The sequence below is a fragment of the Suricata suricatta genome, chromosome 9, assembly GCF_006229205.1.
Source record: "Suricata suricatta isolate VVHF042 chromosome 9, meerkat_22Aug2017_6uvM2_HiC, whole genome shotgun sequence".
In the NCBI taxonomy this organism is placed as follows: domain Eukaryota; kingdom Metazoa; phylum Chordata; class Mammalia; order Carnivora; family Herpestidae; genus Suricata; species Suricata suricatta.
Window position 1 is genome coordinate 135,558,845 of NC_043708.1, and position 16,664 is coordinate 135,575,508.

General features: G+C 49.6%; 1 protein-coding gene across 3 annotated transcripts in view; it reads right to left on the bottom strand.

Annotated features, from left to right (window-relative positions):
* CRTC3 (CREB regulated transcription coactivator 3) overlaps positions 1-16,664 on the bottom strand; it is an 85,975-nt gene that overhangs the window by 41,811 nt on the left and 27,500 nt on the right. For 2 of the 3 annotated variants that reach the window (XM_029950310.1, XM_029950308.1), the window contains exon 2: positions 7,407-7,621. In XM_029950310.1, coding sequence (XP_029806170.1) covers positions 7,407-7,502 — 96 coding nt within the window. In that variant the 5' untranslated portion in view covers positions 7,503-7,621. Of the gene's footprint in view, positions 1-7,406; positions 7,622-7,906; positions 8,085-16,664 lie in introns of those variants that run through there. The other variant, XM_029950309.1, reaches the window with a different exon arrangement.

Below are 16,664 nucleotides of genomic sequence, written 5' to 3' on the forward strand. Positions count from 1 at the left end.
ATTATTCCCAAAAATGACACAAATGAAAACATAAACAGATTCAAGATAAATCCATGGTCAATAAATCTGAGATCCTTTCTTAAAGGAGGCTTGGGTACATTTTTCTTTTTTTAAAGTTTATTTATTTATTTTGAAAGAGAGCAAGCAGGAGAGGTAGAGAAAGAGAGAGGGAGGGGAGAGGGGAGAAAGAGAGAGAGAAGAGAAGAGAAGAGAAGAGAAAAGAGAAGAGAAGAGAAGAGAAGAGAAGAGAGAGAGAGAGAGAGAGAGAGAGAGAGAGAGAGAATCCCAAGCAGGCTCCGCTCTGTTAGCTCAGAGCTCAACATGGGGCTTGAACTCATGAACCATGAGACCATGACCTGAGCTGAAAATGAGTCCGACACTTCACTGACTGACCCACCCAGGCACCCGTAGGTGTAAATTATTAACAGTTTTGAGACTGGCATCATAAAAGGCAATCTAAAAGTTGTCAAAGACCAAACTCTAGGCTGGACCACTGTATCACATCCATGATGTGTGGGCAATGTGTGTACAATATTATGCAAGGTATGTGTTTGTGAAATATATAAAAACAGATTTTCTTTTACGTAAATTGAATCATATATAAATAGCTTGTTCTGAAAGGAATCCTATAACAGAGGATGATTTTATAGGGGAGCCGCTTCTTTTAGTTAAGAACTGGTGGTTAATTTTTCTTTGTTAAACATGCAGATTTTCTCACATTGGACTTGGGAAAGCCTCCTATTTCTCCTGAGTGGGCTGATAAAACGTCTAAGCTAATTGAGTCTGAGTTCTAACCTTGCTCTCTCTTTTTAATGTTTATTTATTTTTGAGAAAGAGAGCTCAAGGGGTTGGCAGGGGGAGGGAGGGAGGGAGAAAGAGAGAGAGAGACACACACACAGAATCTGAAGCAGGCTCCAGGATCCAAGCTGTCAGCACGAAGCAGAGGCAGGGCTGGAACTTGCGAACTGCAAAATCATGACCTGAGCCGAAGTTGGACACTTGACCAACTGAGCCACCCAGGTGCCCCATCTAATCTTTTAAACCCCAATCTGTCATCTCCTAAAATAAAGAGGTCTCAGTGAGGAATAACTTCTGGGGGCAAGAAAAACAGCCACTGTGATGAGCAGCTGGGTATTGATCTCAGACAATGCGGCACATTCTTCCAGGGAGTGCCAGACTGAAATACCGTTGTTAATCAAGAAGATGCATACCCAGAGCATAGGAACACAAGGGACAGATGCTTTGTTCTAGGGTAAAAGGATTCTCCGGTAATAGGACTGATACTCATAACACTGATGTTAAATACACTTGGAAGCCCATTTCATCTAGAAGGCGCAGAGCACGGAGCCCAGCCTTACAGAGGTGGGGCTGGGGGTCCTTAGACGGGGTTCAAAAAAAGGAGAGTCTTGCAGACTTCCTATTACACACATTCTTGCTATTTATTTATGCCTCTTCTGCATTAACCAAACGCATGGGCCCAAATCCTGTATTGCTACCTGGATTCAGTTTGGGGGAGGAGGGGATGGTCTCTGCTACCATTTGATATTCTCTTCCATGCTCAGTGCTACCCCGCTGCAGCCCTCTGCCCTGTAGTAGCTGACCTTCGTCCAAACTCCACTGGGCTTTTCAGCCTTCTGGACTCACAGGTACCCGCCTCGTTCATGAAATGAGCTCGAGCAGGTGTTCCGTGCGGGAAGCCAGGGGCTGAGCAGACTCAGAGGAGGAAGCCTATGAAACACTATGGCGCTGTGCCTGTTGAGAGCTGAGAGTCTGTTATTTACAAATGTATTTCTTAGGTCAACTCGAACACGAAAAAAGAGAAGGCCAAGTACTTCGTGCTTTCAGTTCCTTTTCAAGGTTTATCCAGTTTTCTACATGGGTTGTGCCCATACAGCACATACATTCTTGTGGTCCATTTCCTGTACCTATTTACTGTTTCCTTTGTAGACAATTTTCTGTCTATGAAACCCTTATAGCTATTAACTCAGGAGGTGCACAGAATTTGACTTCCGATGTTCACTGAGGCCAACATTCCATGTTGCAATTCAAAGAATATATGATTTGGAGTCAAAGAAACTGTTCCAGTCCAGAATCCTTTACTTAACAGCAAGTCACTGCCTCTCCCTTATCTGTAAAGTAGACACAATGTGGCTGATAATTTCCTCACAGGCTTGTTGAAAAAATGAAATTAGGTTATGTATGTGAAAGCTGCCATCTCCCAGGGGCACCGGCCTCTTCCCCCACCCATCGCACAGGCTCAAACCCTAACCCGCAAAGGGACCGTGTGTGAACCCAGAAGGAAATGCAGGTTAAGCGAGATCCTAAGGGTGGGCTCTGATCTAACGGCACTGGTGTCCTGATGAGAAGAGACAGGAGGAATGAACACGAACACACACACACACACACACACACACACACACACACACACACAGAGGAAAGACTGTGAGGACAGGAAGAGAGGTCTGACCAGGAACCCGGCCTGCCCGTATCTTGATCTTGGACGTCCATCCTCCAGAACTGTGAGAAAGGAGACTTCTCCTGGGTCAGCCCCCCAGTCTGTGGTGTTCTGTTAGGGCGCCCAAGCAGACTAAGAACACTGGGCACTGGAAGGAAGACGTATGTCTAGGTGGCTGAGTGCTGAGAAGCATCTCGTTAAAGGTGAGGCCACCCCCTGGAGTCCGCAGACGGCACCATCGGTAGGAGCCTCCCCGGCACTCCGCGCTCCCCAAAGCATCCCCAAGGGACCGAGATCTTCGGGAGGCCCCCACCTGCTGCCCATGCTGGGTCACCTCTGAGAGCTGCAGCCTGGGACGAATGGCTGGACAGACAGAACGCTGGCAGGGTGCCATGTGACTGGCTTTGGCCCACGGTTCATGAACAGACATGATATACATTTATCTAAACACGAACTCTCCTACTCTCTTCCTTCTGCCCTGAGAATCCCACCACCAAACAGACGCTCCCCCAGCCCCGGTCGTCTAGAAGGAGAAGGTAACGTGAAGGACAGGCACCAGCCCCAAATCCCAGAGCGGTGGCAGCGGCGGTTAGCTCAGCAAAGCTAAGATGATCGTGACAGTGGAGAAAGGCTATCAGGAGGTGCAGAGGCCCTTTTCCTCAAGTCAGAAGAACCCGGGAAACCAGTGCCCACGTGTTTTGAGGACGGACCCAGACTCGGGTTCTGCTAAACCCTATCCTGTTTCAGAACTCGGGACCCAGACGCTCAAGGACGAGAAGGCTTCTGTGCCTCCGCAATGAAAAGCCCCTCCACCCTGACGCGGAGGCCCCAGTGCCAGGCTCCCCACAGGCAGGCCGAGCGCGTGCTGAGGGCCCCAGCAAGGCGAGCGCAACACCCAAGGGGGAGAATCTATTTGAGAGGACGTCCAATAACATTCCAAGTATGCATGGTGGGAAAATTCAGAATTTAGCTGGGCTTCCTTTCCTTTCTGTTTGGGGAGGGCTTGGTTTGGGGCCCTGGAAAACAGGTGGGAAGGGCACACTGCAGACGGCCACGCTCTCGGGGGCACCTGAGACAACATGGAGGGCCCGAGCCAGCGGCCCGACGACGAGGTTCAGCCCCAGGTGGCTCCCACGGGAACCTCAGCGGTGAAGGGGTCAGCTGTCGCATTCCGCTCCTCGTTGTGACCTGTCAGGGGCTGAGTGTCAGGGGAAAGGACAGGGCGGTGACGCAAGGCAAGGGAAAGGTGGATTCTGGGCTCCAGTTGCCACATTTGAGAGAAGGCAGACTGCAGGTGGAGCACAGCCCAAGCACCAAGGTTCCATGGACTTCAATGGTGGAGGGCAACGAGGTGGGTTCAGGTTGGGGGGTCGTGGGCAAAGAGGACTTCTGAGTTGGCAAGGAGACAGCGGACTCTTACCTACTTTCTGTGGTTGGGCTTTGGGGGGAAGGAGGTGGACCCCGAGCAGTTCGAGGTGCTGCCGAGAGCTGGATGTCCCCCTGCGGAGAGCCTCAGCCTCAGGCCTCCTCCCTGTGCAGGGCTGCAGGCTGCCGGGTGTCTCTGAAAGCATCCCTATGTGGACGGCGAATTGGATCGGGGGTGCAGGTGTCAGGGCGGCTGCAAGAGGGGGCGGCAGGGGCCAATGCTCACTGAGAAGACACAGGACGTGGGAATCTTCCAGAGGAAACAGAGTTGCGCGTTTCCGGACAGAAGTCCAGGGCCAAGGGCAGAGAGCATCACCCTCGGCACACTCCCCCAGGGACCAGGATCTCATTTAGGTGTCTTTTTGTGGCTGTGGGCACCCACCTGCCGCCCACCTCACACTGCCTCTGTGAGTTGCAGCCGGGGTGACTGGCTGAGAAGGTGCAGCTGAATTTCCGTACCTTTTCTACCAGGAAAACTACTTCCTTCTTTACTTTCAGGAGTAGGTGCTCCTGACCTAACAGTGTGACCTGGACTTGCATTGACTCTGAGCAGATGTATTGTCGGCACAATGCAGAGCTCGAGGTTAATCAGAAACCCCAGATCATTCCATGTGACTAAGAAACCAGAAGCTGATTCCTACTAAGGCCTGTTTAGTCGTGACCTGAGCTCAAGTCTAAGAGCTGTCTACTGTCCCCTCAAGGGGATTATCATTATTAAAAGTATCCTACAGTATATCCTATATACACATGTTCTACAGATGTTACAGGATACTCTTTATGCGTGAAGGACCAAGCCACACTTTTTTTCTTTCTTGCAACAAATATCAATCCTAGCTTATGGCTGTATTTCTGTACAATGTTATTAAAAGCAGGAGAATCGGAATCTGCCAATTTTCTCAAGTGAAATAGGAATTTCTAAATGCTAGATGACCAAGTATGTTCTTGCCTTATAAAAGGTTTTTATACATTCTAAAAATGTATTTAAGGGGCACCTGGGTGGCTCAGTCAGTTGAGCGTCCGACTTCAGCTCAGGTCATGATCTCACAGTTCACGGGTTCATGCCCCACGTCAGGCTCTGTGCTAACAGCTCAGAGCCTGGAGCCTGCTTGGGATTCTGTGTCTCCCTCTCTCTCTGCCCCTCCCCTGCTTGTGCGTGGTCTCTTTCTCTCAAAAAGAAACATTTAAAAAATGCATTTAAAACATGCAGAATCCCAGGATGAAGCGTGTAAATGGTCCCTTTGACAACCTTGACCCAGGATACTGTAACCTCAGCATCTTTACAAAGGGGTGCACCTCTGGTATCCAAACAAAACAAGGCTAAGGAAGGCAGCTTTCGACTCGACAGCTCCGCTGGCGCATGTGGTGGCTACGGACCACGGGAGAAAAGGTAAAACTCCCACAAGAGCAGCATGGATTTTTCTGAAACACCACTGTCAACACTAGAAATACATCCAGGCCAGCAGCTCCGACAACACGGGGAGGGATGCGGGCAGCTGCCTGCCTAAACCAGGGGTTACTCGGGGCGGCAGCCTCTCCCCTCTCGGCAGCGAACCAGGAAGCAAAGAAAGCCTATCAGCGACAGAAACAGTTAGGAACCCTCACGGGGAGCACTCAGAAGGGAGCACCTCAGGTCTCCATCACACCTGAGCCTGATAAACTCGGCCACCCCGCTCTCCGGCCTGCGACAGGCAGGAACGGGGTGGGGAGGAGCGAAAGGAGGGGCTGGGGCTGCCGGCTCACTAGGGCGAGCTTCACAAGTAAGAACCGAGGGGCTGCTGGCCCCCAGCTCCACGCCTTCCTTCTCCACAGGAGAAACCAGGATCCAGAAGGAGGAGGGATTCTTCTCAAGGTGACACAGCTAGTGGCAAACCAGCTGGAAACCTGAACTCTGGATCCTGGTCCTTATCACGCCATTTTGCCTCCTCTAAGTGGCCTAGTGAAACAAGTTTGCAAGTGTGAGTAGAGTTTTGCTGGCATACTACAGGAAAGAAGTTTTAAAAATGTTTTTTAATGTTTATTTTGAGGGGCTCCTGGGGGGCTCAGTGGGTTAAGCGTCTGACTTCAGCTCAGATCATGATCTCATGGTCCATAGGTTCGAGCCCCACATCGGGCTCTTTGCTGACAGCTCAGAGCCTGGAGCCTGCTTGGGATTCTGTGTCTCCCTCTCTCTCTGCCCCTCCCCTGCTTGCACTATCTCTGTCTCTCAAAAATGAAATGTTAAAAAAAATTTTTTTAATGTTTATTTTGAGAAAGAGAGCGAGAGCAAGTAAGGGGCAGGGAGAGGGAGAGAGAAAGAATCCCAAACAGGCCCCACACTGACAAGTAGTGAGCCTAATGTGGGGCTCGATCCCTCGAACCGTGAGATCATGACTTGAGCTGAAATCAAGAGTCGGACGCTTAACCGACTGAGCCATCCAGGCGCACCAAAAATAAAAAAGATTTTATTTATTCATTTTTTTAAAGATTTTATGGAGAAAATTTCCAGATAAAATTATGTTCTCATAAACCTACTGAAGAACTAAGATTCGATTAAAGGAAGACAGCGCTGCTGAGCTATCTGACCGGCTCGCAGCATAAAGAACGCCCACAACTACTCAGTCCAGTACTGTCACTTGGGGTAGGTGTCTAACTTCCTGTGGTCTGCAAGGTCAGGACAAGCCCCGAGGCTATCTACCCACCATCCCACAGCTTCCTCTGACGGGATGAAAACACTTCCTCAGTCAGTCTAAATTCCTCCACCTCCGTGAGCTCACATCTTCGTCCCTCCTGCCCTCCTCCGTCTCCCCCGCCCCGCAGAGCTCGGGTGTCTAATGGAGACAGGCGAGCTGGTGCCTCGGCCTGGAGTCACACTCACACCCACTGCTGGGCTCTGCACCACCTCCAGCCCGCCCATCACGGGGCTCAGTCCTTCTCCGCTTCGGGGTGAGCGCAGGGAAGCTGGGCCCTGAGGACTGAACAGACTGCTCTCTGGGAAAGAGAGGGGGCTCACAGTGTAAGGCGGGGGGGGGGCATTGAAGCAGGTTTCGTGGGCTTGTGGGGCTTTTCAATGCCCTTAATGGAAGATGTGACGGGCCTCTTCTTTTTAAAAGGGCAAGCCTAACAAAAGGACAACTGTGCCTCTCCTGGGAACCCAGCCGGTGACCGGGCCAGCCTCTGTCCCCCTTGGTTCTCATGATGAGGAATCCTGGAGACCCGGCCACAACAAAGAGGAGGCTATGAATTCACTGCCATGGATTCAAGGGACCATTTTTATTCTACCTCATGAACTGAAGAGAATGAAAAGGATTTCATAGCTGGTTTAGCGACTCTACTATATTACCATAAGAAAACAAAAACAAAAACACAAAAAAGCCCACAACTCCTTTAAGAGCAAAACAAACTACTTTACAAATTTCCAGGGTCAGACCTGCGCTCACCCTGCCTCCCAGCAGCCCCCGCACCCTTCCTCTGCCCTCTGGGGAGTCGGAGTCGGGCAGGAGCTGGCGCTGAGACACGGGCCACAGGGCGAGGTCCTGAGTCCACCCACCTGGGAGGCTCCTAGCTTCTGGGGACACGGTAACTCCAGCAGTCGGCCAGCACTGCACCATCTCCGGGCTGGTCCCATCCAGTCTGAAAGGGTCATTTGACCCGAAGAGCCCCTGAATCACTGTAGGGGCCTTGGTGTTTGTTTTGTAACACGGAGACTGTGCCTTTCTTGACCAAACAAATTTGGGATCCAATCTCCAGGGGAACAAGCGAACCCTGCGGAGAAGGGGAAAGGAAGCTATGCAGGGGCAGAGCTGGACACCTGAACTGCCACCGTGCCTGAGGCCCTCGTGTAGCCCCTTCCTCGTCCTTATTGTTAAATGAGAGGTAAAAGGGGAGTAAAGTTAGGAAGATAAACTAAGCTAAAGGATTACTCTAAAAAATGACAGACACAAAACCATTTTTTAAGGCAGCAAAGGTCCAAACACACAGAGAAAAGGAGACCAACCAAAATGGCCTCGGGCAGAATAATCTATCAAAGAAGCAGAGCCTAAAACATACCCAGAGTGCGAGGCTGGCTTGGGCTGGGGCTCCTGCTCGGGAAGAGGCACGTGGGGCAGGGTCCCCGTAAGACTGCGCGCGCGCATCTCATCTGGAGAAGAGGGGGTGATGTCCTGCGAATGCATCCTGCTCCCCCACCAGCCCCCAGTGTCTTCTCTCTCGGTTCCCAGTGTCCGTGACAGTGGGGTCCAACACGTGTCTGCTCTACTTGTCATTATGTTTCCAAGTAACGGGGCTCCACAGTGGAGGTGGGGAGGGTCCACAGCTTGTTCACAGGGGAGAGAAGACCCGGGGGGGGGGGACACAGGATGTTCACAGGGGAGAGAGAAGACACGGGGGGGGGGGGACAAAGGATGTTCACAGGGGAGAGAAGACACTGTGTACAACAGAGCATATGTGCATGTAACTTACAAACAAAGGCCCCCACACGGGGCTACCACACCCTCTCTCACTGCGAGGGCACACGATCAGAAAGTTTAAGCGACAGAATGTTGAAAAGGTACTGACACAGGTGCCGGCCACACGGGAGGCTGTGATTGTCCCCTTTCTGGTTTGTGGATGGCCACCATTTTCCAGAATCAGGTGAAGAACCCCGCCCTCAGGTCGCAGGACCGAGCATGGGCATGGCAAGGGCTAATCAGACCCCACGGCTCTCAAGGCTTCTTCCTATCTTCCCAGGAAACGTTGCCACAAACCCCCACAGAGGCAGAGGCCTTAAGCTGCCCGTCCCCACCCCACCCTCTGACTGGAAATGGGGTGGGGGGCTTCTGTTGAGTGCAGTCTGACCTTTAACTCTGCTCCTGGTGTGTTCACATTGGGTCTGCCCATTTTTTTCCTCCAGAAAAAGGGGGTTTGCCTCCTCTGATGACAACAACAATACAAAGGACTATTTCTGAGAGCTAGGATGTGAGCAGGCGAGGCAAAGGAGGCTGCCCGAGAGGCAGGTTACATGGGGGAGCAGCTGGCCAGCAGAGAGAGGCCTCGCGGGCCAGGCGGGTCCTTCAGATCAAGCAGGAAAGGGGTCAAGGCACCTGCCCCTGGCTGCATCCCATCCGAGGCCTCTTCCTGCTCCTGGGAAGGGCGGTAACCAACGGACCACTACCTGCCGCTACCCACCGCCAGCCTCCCCTCCCTTCAGTCTGGCTGCGTCCCGAACCACACCACACGCAGCCCTGGTGACTAGACCTGGTGAGACATGTTGCTGAGTGTAGAATAACTCTGTAATCTGGAATTAGAAGAAGGGCGGGGGAGATAAGACAAAGCTGACAAAATGTTGGAAATTGTTAGGGGACGGGAGGTACGGCCTTCCAGTTTTAGGACGCGGAGGCTCTGGAAACGTCACGGGCAGCAAGAGTGACTAGAGTTAGCAACGCTGTGGTGCGCATCTGGAAGTTGCTGCCAGAGATCTTGAAAGTTCTCATCACAAGAAAAAACAACGTAACCGTGAAGCCATGGCTATTAAATGGGTATTAACTAAACTCACTGTGGCAACCATTTCGCAGCACACCCAGAGAGCAGATCCTGAGGCTGCGCGCTGAAACTAACGTAACGTGATGTGTCAGCGAGACTGGACAGAATACTGACACCGGTGATGAGTAGAAGGGGGGCTCCATCAGTCTATTTCCTGCTCTGGGGTACATTTAAAATTTCCAAATAAAAAGTTTAATTTTTAAAAATGAGCAGTGTGGCCCTGTAATAAATGAAGGGTGCCTTTTTTTAACTTTACCCCAAGAACTTCTAGAGACATGCAAGAGGCTAGGTTTTCTACCACGCAGCCAGCAAAAATTATTATTAAAATACTGTTTTTACAAGACTTTAAAAGACAAAATAAGTGTATAGTTTCACAAGAGAATTAGAAAAGTATCATGAGAAAATGTTTTCAGGGGGAATAAAATAATCTGGTATATTTAGTTAGCTCTAATAGCACATGGCAATTCTAAATAAAGCATACAGAGTTAAATTAAAAAAAGAAAAAGACATCCTGTTTTTGATTTCAAAGAGCCTAGGGTACTTTTCCTCATCTGATCACTTGCTCACGAAGAGGCACATGCAGTGTCCTGTCTGTCTGTCCGTCCGTCTGCACTCACAGTCACAAGAGTTAGGAGCACCGGGCAGGCCAGCCGAGGCCATGGCGCAGCACTGGGGCCCCTGCCAGCCCCTTGGAAGACTGGAACCACCACTTTCCCAGGCCAGCCACTCCCTGCTCGTGCAGCCGGGCTTCTGGTATGTTCCCTCTTATGCTGAGCTGTGGACTGTCCCTGGGGGAATCTCTGGAAGGAATCTGCCCAGAGGAGATGCTTCTAAAAATTCATCACTGGATGGCCATTTTCTTCTCCACGAGGAAGCCAGTCACAAAAGGAGAAGAGTGCATCCGAGAGGGGGCCAGGTTCTTCATTTAATTTGAGTGCGAGCTGCAAATGAGTCAGGGGGCTCATTGGGAGACTCTGAGTTAACCGGGTTTGGCGTTCTCTTTGTCAACCGAACAGAGAGCTTGGCAGGACTCATAAAAGGAAGCCTTTTCTTCTTCTGTGCAAGTGCCCGCCTCTGCCTACAGAGAGGGGAGGGGAAAACCCCAGTGCTGGGACCCGACCTGATGAGAGGCGTTCTCCCCTGCTCTGAATGGGCGACCGTGCTCCCCGCCTGCGCCACTGCCCACAGCTTCAGGGTTTCGGTCCCAGAGCAGGGCCTGTCCCCTCCAAGGAAGGTGGACCTTCCTCCAGCTCCGGCCAGTGATGGAGGGGTCAGCCAGGTTGGCCCTGCCCAGGCAGGGATGGCTTCACTTCCCGGGAGAGAGGGGACGGATGTCCCATTTTGTTCCCAGAGCCCAGTCCAAGGGGGCCTGGGGAGCTGCTGAGTGGTCAGCAATGAAGCTAATAAAGCTAATGATCCGATCCCGTGTGGGGTCCCCATCAGTGCAACCCCGAGAAGACCATGGTCATCGACCGGCTTCCTCAGGCACCAGAAGAGTGACAGCTGGGCTGACTCAGATTAGGCAACTTTAGCACAGTCTTCACTAACCCTGTCCCTGAGTGGGGCGCCTGGGGGGCTCAGTCAGCTGAGCGCCTGACTTCAACTTGGGTCATGATCTCAGTTCGTGGTCTGAGCCCCGCGTCTGGAGCTTGCTTCGGATTCTGCGTCTCCTTCTCTCTCTGTGCCTCCCCCACTCCCGCTCTGTCCCTCAAAAATAAATAAACATTAAAAATAAATAAATAAACACATCCTTCCGTATCTGGTACCCTAAAAAGCGGATATGAAAAACGTGGTTATTTCTGTGGGGTTTCAACATTTTGAGGTGATTTTTTGTATTGCATCTGATGTGCAATCAGCATGGACTGTGACCCTCAAGATTAAAAGTCAAATATGTTTAACCAGTGCACTAATTTGGATATTTGCTGTAAAACTACAACGAATGTACTGAGCAATGCTAGAGGGTTTTTTTCATCCACCTTTGGTGTATTTTCCTTGTTAGTTCTTGGGGAAATTTTCTGAGATCTTTTGAAAATTTCTGGAGTTCCAGGGAAGAATTTTTTTCATTTCTACACTTATTTTTTTATTTTGTTATTGAATAAATGTGATACCTAACACTGTGTAAGTTTAGAGTGTACCACCTGTTAGTCTGATACATTTACATATTGTAACGAGATTGCTCTTATGGCGGGATCTGTCGCATTAAAAACTGCAGGATGGTATTGCCCGCATTCACCAAGCTGCCCCGGAGAGCCCGGGGCTCATGGACATTCTCACGGACCGCTGTTATAGCTCACAGCCTTCAACACCCCCACTCTGACCTCCCCACCCTCAGCCCCTGGGCACCACCACTGAACTCTGTTTTTCCCAAGTTTCATTATTTTCAATGCCACACTAAGTGGTATGTGTGGCACTTGTCTTTCCCTGACTTATGGCACTTAGCATAACAATATTCTATTGTGCACATGGACCACGTCTTTTTACCCATCTGTGAATGGACATTTGGGTTGTTTTCACATCTTGGCTATTGTGAATCATGCTGCAATTAACATGGGGGGGGTGCAGATATCTCATTAAAAATCCTGTTTTCATTGCCCTGGGGAATAGTTTAATAATGATCACAGAGAGATGGAGAGTCACAGGACTGTCACGGGGATATGCCACCCCTGGGAAGGGGAGAGCCAGTGTGAGACTTTTGCCTGTATCAGGGCAGTCAGGATAATGACTGACCTGCTTTCTCCTTTCCTTTCCCTACAAACCAGGTTCATAACCCATATTCTGATTTATAATAGATATTTGGCCTTCAGCCCTGTTCCCTGGCCCAGAGCTCCTTGGAACTTCCTAACTGCTGAGAGCAACAAAGGTGTCTTTTCATGGGTTAATTAGGTGACTTTTGAAACACACCCAAGGGTGATGGCTGGTTGTGTGGGGAATCAACCAGGTGGTTGGAGGGCTGGGCATTTCAGGGCTCCCCCCACATCTCCCTGGAGGGGAAAGGGACTGGGGATCATATCAGTCACTGGCAGGCAATGATTTAATCAGTCGTGGCTAGTAAGGAAGCCTCCGTATACACCCCAAAGAAGGGGCTCAGCACCCAGAGACTTGGGGAGGGCGAAGCGCTCTGACAAGGCGTGTGCTCCTCGCCCTGTGCCTCTCTCTTCCATCTGGACATTCATCTGTATCTTCTCTCACATCTCTTATAGTACACTGGCAAGCATAAGTATTGCTTCCCTCTGTTCTGGAAACCGCTCTAGCAAATTAACTGAATCCTACGAGGGAGGAGGTTCAGAAGAGCCACTGACTGGTGGCCAAGTTGGACAGAAGTTGCAGGTGACTTGGGGACCTGGACTTGCAGCTGGCATCTGAAGTGTGTGTACGGGGAGGGGGGCGGTCCAGTGGGAAGGAGCCCCTATCCTGTGGGATCTGATGGTGCCTCCAGGTGGGCAGTGTCAGAGTGGATTGAATTCTAGGAGAATTGCTCCCTGGTGCCCACAGTGGAAGCGGGTGCAAAACCCTTAATAGCCCACTTGGTCAGGCTGCGGCTAGTCGGGCCAGGCAGTGCCAGACCACAGCCCTCTTCCCGGACCCAGGAGCTGGGACTGTCCACGCCCCCGAGGGTGCTGGTTTCCTGAGGGGCAGAGGGGACAAAGGGCAGAGATCCACACCTCACAGCACAAAGCAAGAGTCTGCTTCCTAGTGGGTTTGGGAGGTAGAGGAACAGCTAAATCACAGACAAGAGACCATCACTCACTAAAAAATTCACGCTCCGCCAGAACTGTTCTTAAAGAAACCAAGCAGCTTGAACCCAATGACCTGAGTAAGTACCATGTGCACAATTTAAAATAAGAAATGTGACGACAGACAGTGAAAAGGCAGTCTCACCTCCTGGTCCCCTTCTGTCCAGTCCCCCGCCCAGCGGGCAACCTGCTTATTAGTTTCCTGTGCCGCCTCCCAAACACGATTTGTGCGCACAGCAAGTAAGAATACGTATTACGTCTGCCCCTCCTTTCTCACAAAAACGGCGGCGCAGAGGTACACTTTTCCGTACTTTGCTTTTAAACTTAATCTCCAATTACATTTCTATTTTTTTTAATGTTTATTTACTTTTGAGAGATGGAGAGACACAGAATCCGAAGCAGATGCCAGGCCCTGAGCTAGCTGTCAGCACAGAGCCCGACGCGGGGCTCAAACTCACAGGCCGCGAGATCATGACCTGACCTGAAGTCAGATGCTCAACCAACTGAGCCCCCAGGCGCCCCTCCAATTATATTTCTAAACCTGACTCCAATTTCTTAGTTCTTTGTCTACATTCTAAAAAGGTAAGAATAGGAGCCAAACAAAAATACGAGAAAACTCCACAAAATTAAAAGTCAAAACTGTCAAAGAACATAGTCCAACGCTGTACCGGGGTATCTCTTTTAGACCATTCTTGGTGGCCGATTTCTCGAAATCCTTACAAACATGTAACCGTTACCTGGCCCTCAGAGAGGATGCCACCCACCCCGGCCCTCTACCGGCCCGCCCACCGGCGACTCCTCGCCTGTCTGTGGCCAAGCTTCAAGACGAAGGGGTCACCCCAGGATGCCCTCAACTCCCACGCACCCCGCAGCCCCAGCTCCGCTGACCCTTCTCCTCCCCAGACACCTGTGCACTTTCCTTGTCACTGAATCCAACTGGACTTTTCAGCTCCTAAATTACTCCACCTCTCAGTAGCGTCTGCAATTAGTGACAATTCACTCTTTTAAAAACACTCTTCGGGCTCCCTGTGACCCCCTCCGGGCTCTCTGGGACTTTCTCTGCAGTCTACTCTGCAATTCCTGGGCCTCCGGACCATCCTCTGCGTGCGGGGGGCTCTCACGGCTGTCCCCCAGCTCTGTCTCTCCAGCCCAGAGCTCTCTGCGCAGCCAGAGAATCGTGTATTCCACAGCCCCGTGGCCAACTCTCCTAGGACAGCCTGCAGGCATTGCAAACCCAACATGTTCCGAAGGGAATGTGTCATCTTCCTCCAAAACCAGCCCTACTTCATCTGTTTTGAATCTCTGGAAATGGCACCGCCCAGCTGTGTGACCCAGGACGCTCGGGGTCATCCTCGAGGGCCACCTCCCCCAAGGCTTCCCATCCCAGGCGTCTCCACGCCCAGCCACCCCGACCTCCTCAGTACCTCCCAAGCCCGCAACTTTCCTCCATTCCCTGTCCCTGCACGCTGGTGTTGACCTTGCAAAGCGTCTTTTTGTCTCCAATCTTGTTTCCTCCAAGCCAGCTCCCACACCGGCTGTCAGAGTAATGTTCCTACAATACAAATCTGATCAAATTATTCGGGTGTGTAAAACCCCTTAATGACAGGATTTTTAAAATAAAAGATCCCAGCAAACTGATTTTAAAGTTCACCAGGAAAAATAAACATGCAAGAATAGCCTGGAAAAAATTATTGAAAAGAAGCATGAGAGTGAGTTAACCCTACCAGATTCTTTTTTACTATAACATAAATCTGTACGAATCAGTTAAAACAGCAAGACGGACACATAAATCAATAAAAGAGAATAGAAAGGCTTAAAATATAATCAAAACATGTGGAAATTTAGTATATGATAAAAAGTGGCACTTTATTTATTAAAATTTTTTTAATGTTTATTTTTGAGAGAGAAGAGGGACAGAGCATGAGTGGGGGAGGGATAGAGAGAGAGGAAGACACAGAATCCAAAGCAGGCTCCAGGCTCTGAGCTGTCAGTACAGAGCCCGACGCGGAGCTCAAACCCACAAACCGTGAGATCATGACCTGAGCCGAAGTTGGACGCTTAACCGATTGAGTCGCCCAGGCACCCCAAGAGTGGCATTTTAAATCAGTGGAGAAAAGATGATTACAAACAGTGTTAGGGCAACTGTCAAGCAAACAAAAAAATTAAGTCCGGTCCACACTGCATGCCTGCCTTACTTTGGCATTAAGCTCCTGATGGATCAAAGACTTTAAATCTAAAAATGAAGGCATGAAGTATTGTAAGAAACAAAGAGAATACTTTATAGCATGACAAAAAACCTAGAGGCCATTTAAAAATACTAAATTCTGCTGCATTTAAAAAAATGTAAAGGGCAACTGTGTGACCCACTTGTTTAAGCATCCAACTCTTAACTTTGGCTCAGGACATGATCTCACCATTTGTGAGTTCAAACCCTGCATTGGGCTCTATGCGGACAGCGCAGAGCCTGCTTGGGATTCTCTCTCTCTCTCTCTCTCTCTCTCTCTCTCTGTTTCTCCCACCACTTCTCAAAAAATAAATATAAATAAGCAAAAAAAAAATTGTAGATGTCTGCATGGGAAAAGCTTCCATCATTAAGAAAGCTAAAACACAAATATCATAGATAAATGTCTACTTTTTCAAATACATAGAGAGCTCCTAAAAAAAAAATCAATAAGAAAAAGACCAACCACCCAAAAGATTCCAGGGCAAAAGACTCAGATTGCTCACAGAAGAGATAATTCAGGTGATTCATAAATATGGAAAAACAGCACCTCAGTCATAACAAGAGAAGTGCAATTTAAAACTACACAGAAACATGATGTCTCATCTATAAGACTGATAAAGATGAAAAAGTTTGATAAAACACTGAGCTGGGGAGGATGTGGGCGAACAGGCACTCCCATACGCGGCTGACGGGATGTCAATTGCTACAACGTCCATGGAGGGAGAACCAACACTATCTCCCAAAACTAAAACACACACACACACTCACTGCCCCAGTGACTCCACTTCCGGAAGTTTTTTTGTAGTGGTATCTGCATGTAATAAAATCACATGTGTATAAAGTTATTCACTGAAGGGCGCCTGGGCGGCTCAGTTGGCTGAGCGTCCTACTTTGGCTCAGGTCACGATCTCATAGTCTGTGAGTTCAGGCCCTAGGTCCGGCTCTGTGCTGACAGCTCAGAGCTGGGAGCCTGCTTCAGATTCTGTGTCTCCCTCTTTCTCTGCCCCTTCCCCACTCACAGTCTCTCTCTCTCAAAAATAAATAAACATTAAAAAAAAATTTAAGTGGTTCACCAAAACGCAGTGTATATATTTTTTTAAGTATGTAAATAACCTAAATGCTTATAGTTAAAAAATTAGTAGAATAAATTATGGTAGATCTATAAAGAGATCCATAAACAGAGTATTAAAAAAAATCAAGAATAAAGATGTCCTTTGTGAACTGATCTGGAAAAGTCTCCAAGACATATTAGCTGAACAAAGCAAGGTACAGAAATGTGTAGGTTAGCTACCTTCTGGGTAAAAGGGTGAGATAAAGTGGATTACACATT